This window comes from Panicum virgatum, chromosome 5N (genome assembly GCF_016808335.1).
Source record: "Panicum virgatum strain AP13 chromosome 5N, P.virgatum_v5, whole genome shotgun sequence".
Taxonomy (NCBI): Eukaryota; Viridiplantae; Streptophyta; class Magnoliopsida; order Poales; family Poaceae; genus Panicum; species Panicum virgatum.
Window position 1 is genome coordinate 49,350,131 of NC_053149.1, and position 3,293 is coordinate 49,353,423.

The window sequence follows — 3,293 nt, forward strand, 5'->3', positions numbered from 1 at the left end:
CAGCTAGTGCGGTGAATAATAATAACAATACAAAACAAGCTAGAAAAATTGCAACTGGTGTTTGATCGCGCGGTCAGATTCCTCGAGGGGATAAAACTAGGGTTCCGCGGCGTGAGCCTCGATCGACACTCACTCCTCCTCTCCTCTCCCCGCTGCAAACACCAAGTTCAACTCCTCGGTAAGACTAAACAAGATCAGAAACCGTATTGGTCTCTAATCAAATCAAACGTTGATCTCCTTGTAATTTTTCTTGCAACCTAGCAAAGCGTTTCGTGTGAAGTGCGCCTGTAGTGTCGATTGACGATTCACGCCGACGCTCGACCTGCAGGCAACAAGGCCTTTTGAAGGGTTTTTATTCTGTTTCCCGAAAGTTCTGAATTCTGACAGCACGATTGTATCTGAGCTAGTTTCTTTCAAGAAAGTTTACTATATCTGATCCACTGCATGATTCAGAATAGCGTGCGAAGTTGCGAGTAACGGCATCGTTGAACATTCGTACAAAATTCAGAGATGAGGTTAGAATAGGGCCATTGGGATTCGGGACATTAATAGCACTGGCACCAAAACATATCGGTTGCCTTTAGAAAACAAAGAACAAGATACTCGTGTTTACTAAAAAGAACAAGAAGGCATGATGTTGAACAGTAGTAGTAGGAAATATATAATTGTTGGCCGCCAAGCATGTGGCCGATCGATCTGAAGAAATATAATTAAGTTCCCTTGCACCTCCATCATCAGGAAGCAGTACGTACGAATTCTTTGTGACCTCGCTCATCAGCTCCGATCCGAGGTGTTGAACGTTGAAACAGTCGAGTAGAACTAGAAAGATTGGGCCTCTGATTCAGTATTAAGCAAAGGCAGATGCCACCGATCCCGACGCTCACACTCTCCAGTGCACACTGCACAGCCGCCACAGCGGCCTGGTGGTGAGGGCCGGGTCTGTCTGAGTGAGCACTGATCGAGCTAGCCATGGTTCTGTGCTTCAAGCTCCTGTTCGGCCCCACGGCCGCCATCTTCCTCTCGGCCGTCGTCATCCTCTCCTGCTTCACCAACGTGCCGCACCTGCAGCTGAGCTACACCGACGGCGACCTCAGCCGCCGCTCGTCCTACCTCGCGTCGCCGGCGCCGGCGCCCAAGTGCGACATCTTCCGGGGCGAGTGGGTGCCGGACCCGGACGCGCCGCACTACACAAACGAGACGTGCGCCTTCATCCAGGAGCACCAGAACTGCATGTTCTACGGCCGCCCGGACCTCGACTTCCTCAAGTGGCGCTGGAAGCCGCACGGCTGCGACCTCCCGCGGTTCGACCCGCGCAGGTTCCTCGCCGTCGTCGGGAACAAGACGATCGCGTTCGTTGGCGACTCGCTGGCCAGGAACCACATGCAGTCCCTCCTCTGCCTCCTCTCCAAGGTGAGTATTAGCTTCGTTCTGCTTGAGCATGGACAGCGAATTAAGTTGGAACGAAGCTGGCTCATGCCACGGATTCTAAATTTGCAGGTGGCGTCGCCCAAGGACGTGTCGGTGACGGACAAGACGGACCCGAACAAGATCCTCTACTACGAGGGCTACAACTTCACCATCTACCTCTTCTGGTCGCCGTTCCTGGTTCGGTCGGAGGAGGTCGGCAGCGACCGCCCCGGCGTGTTCAGGCTGTACCTGGACGAGCCCGACGGCCGGTGGCTGTCCGCCTCCGCCCGGTTCGACTACGTGCTCCTCTCGGGGGCCAACTGGTTCACGCGGGAGTCCTACTTCTACGAGCGCGGGCAGCTCGTCGGCGGCATGTACGTCCCGCTCAACTTCAGCAGCAGCCTCACCAACCAGTACTCCCACCGGATGGCGTTCCGGACGGCGCTCCGGGCGCTCACCGTCGCCCGGTTCCGGGGCAAGGTGATCCTCCGGACGCTGTCGCCCATGTCGCACTTCGAGGGCGGGGCGTACAACGCCGGCGGGGACTGCCGCCGCACGCGCCCGTTCCGGGTCGACGAGACGCCGCCCATGGGTGGCGTGGAGCTGGAGTTCTACACGTCGCAGCTGGAGGAGTTCAGGGAGGCGGCGGAGGCGACGGGCCTGGACGTGGTGCTCATGGACCCCACCGCCGCGATGCTGATTCGGCCGGACGGCCACCCCAGCCGCTACGGGCACTGGCCGGACGAGAAGCGAGCGCTGTACAACGACTGCATCCACTGGTGCCTGCCAGGGCCCGTCGACGCCTGGAACGACATGCTGCTCCACATGCTGTCAGATTCAAATTAACACACCATTAAGATGGGCAGATGGCTTTAATTTGTTTCTGATCATTGATTTATTTGGATTAGTTTAGTTTTGCCTCGATACATACAGTGTATGTGTACCCCGTGCATCATGCAGCTGGATGGAGCACAGGTTTACCCCCCCCCCCCCCCCCCCCCCCCCGATTTTAGTCCTCTTACGCATGAGCACTGGATCAAGGTTGCTCCACGTGTAATTGGAGCGTCAGACACCGTAATTATATATTGGATTGTATGTGAAAGGATACATACAGTTTTCTTACCGCCAATTTTTAGGCAATGCTCTCTCTCCCCCCCATTTTTCTTTAGCCATCTGGGTCTCCTTGCACATTCCGAGTATGGGATATGAAGTACCTATGTGAACTTTATATTAGCTTCAATGTTTTAAATAGCGGGGTACTCCCTCCGTCCTCAAATGTAAGACATTTCAGTATTTTTGAAGAGTCAAAGTTTTTCAAGTTTGACCAAATTTATACAATAAATTAATAACATTTATGATATCAAATATATACCATTAGATTCTCCATTAAATATATTTTTATAATATATTTGTTTGGTGTCATAAATTTTTATGATTCTCTCTAAAAATTTAATCAAACTTGAAAAACTTTGACTCTCCAAAAATATTAGAATGTCTTACATTTCAGGACAGAGGGAGTAGGCATTTAGCGGTAAGGATTCTAAAATGTTGAGAGCGGAAGCTATAACCAAATATAGCAGGCTATAACGGACTATTTCTACTAGCGGTAACTCTTCAAAAAAGCTATAGCGAAAGATAGGGGCAGCTATAGCCGGCTATTTAAAACCTTGATTAGCTCTCTCTCTATCCCATTTTTCTTTAGGCATCAGGGGCTCATGGCACATTCCGAGTGTGGGATATGGAAGTACCTAGGTGAACTTTATATTAGCTTTCCTTTCAAAAAAAAAAAATAGTTTGGCAACGAGCCAATGACTTGAACTTGAGTGGTTAGGATGCACAGCTAGTCAGCAACACCTCCCACCCCAACCGGTTGAGTTAGGTTCACT

General features: G+C 51.4%; 1 protein-coding gene across 1 annotated transcript; it reads left to right on the plus strand.

Annotated features, from left to right (window-relative positions):
* Positions 1-563: 563 nt before the first annotated feature.
* On the plus strand, positions 564-2,325 carry LOC120675730 (protein trichome birefringence-like 19). The gene is made up of 2 exons (XM_039956935.1): positions 564-1,410; positions 1,498-2,325. Exons 1-2 carry the CDS (start codon positions 970-972, stop codon positions 2,251-2,253), a joined length of 1,197 nt encoding a protein of 398 aa, XP_039812869.1. The 5' UTR covers positions 564-969; the 3' UTR covers positions 2,254-2,325.
* Positions 2,326-3,293: the final 968 nt, after the last annotated feature.

What these genes read in the sequence shown, in the direction of transcription:
- LOC120675730 (XM_039956935.1), top strand. Translation starts at nt 970, where the DNA reads ATGGTTCTGTGCTTCAAGCTCCTGTTCGGCCCCACGGCCGCCATCTTC. An exon ending in TCCTCTGCCTCCTCTCCAAG is followed by an intron (nt 1,411 to 1,497) that starts GTGAGTATTAGC and finishes CTAAATTTGCAG; the next exon opens with GTGGCGTCGCCCAAGGACGT.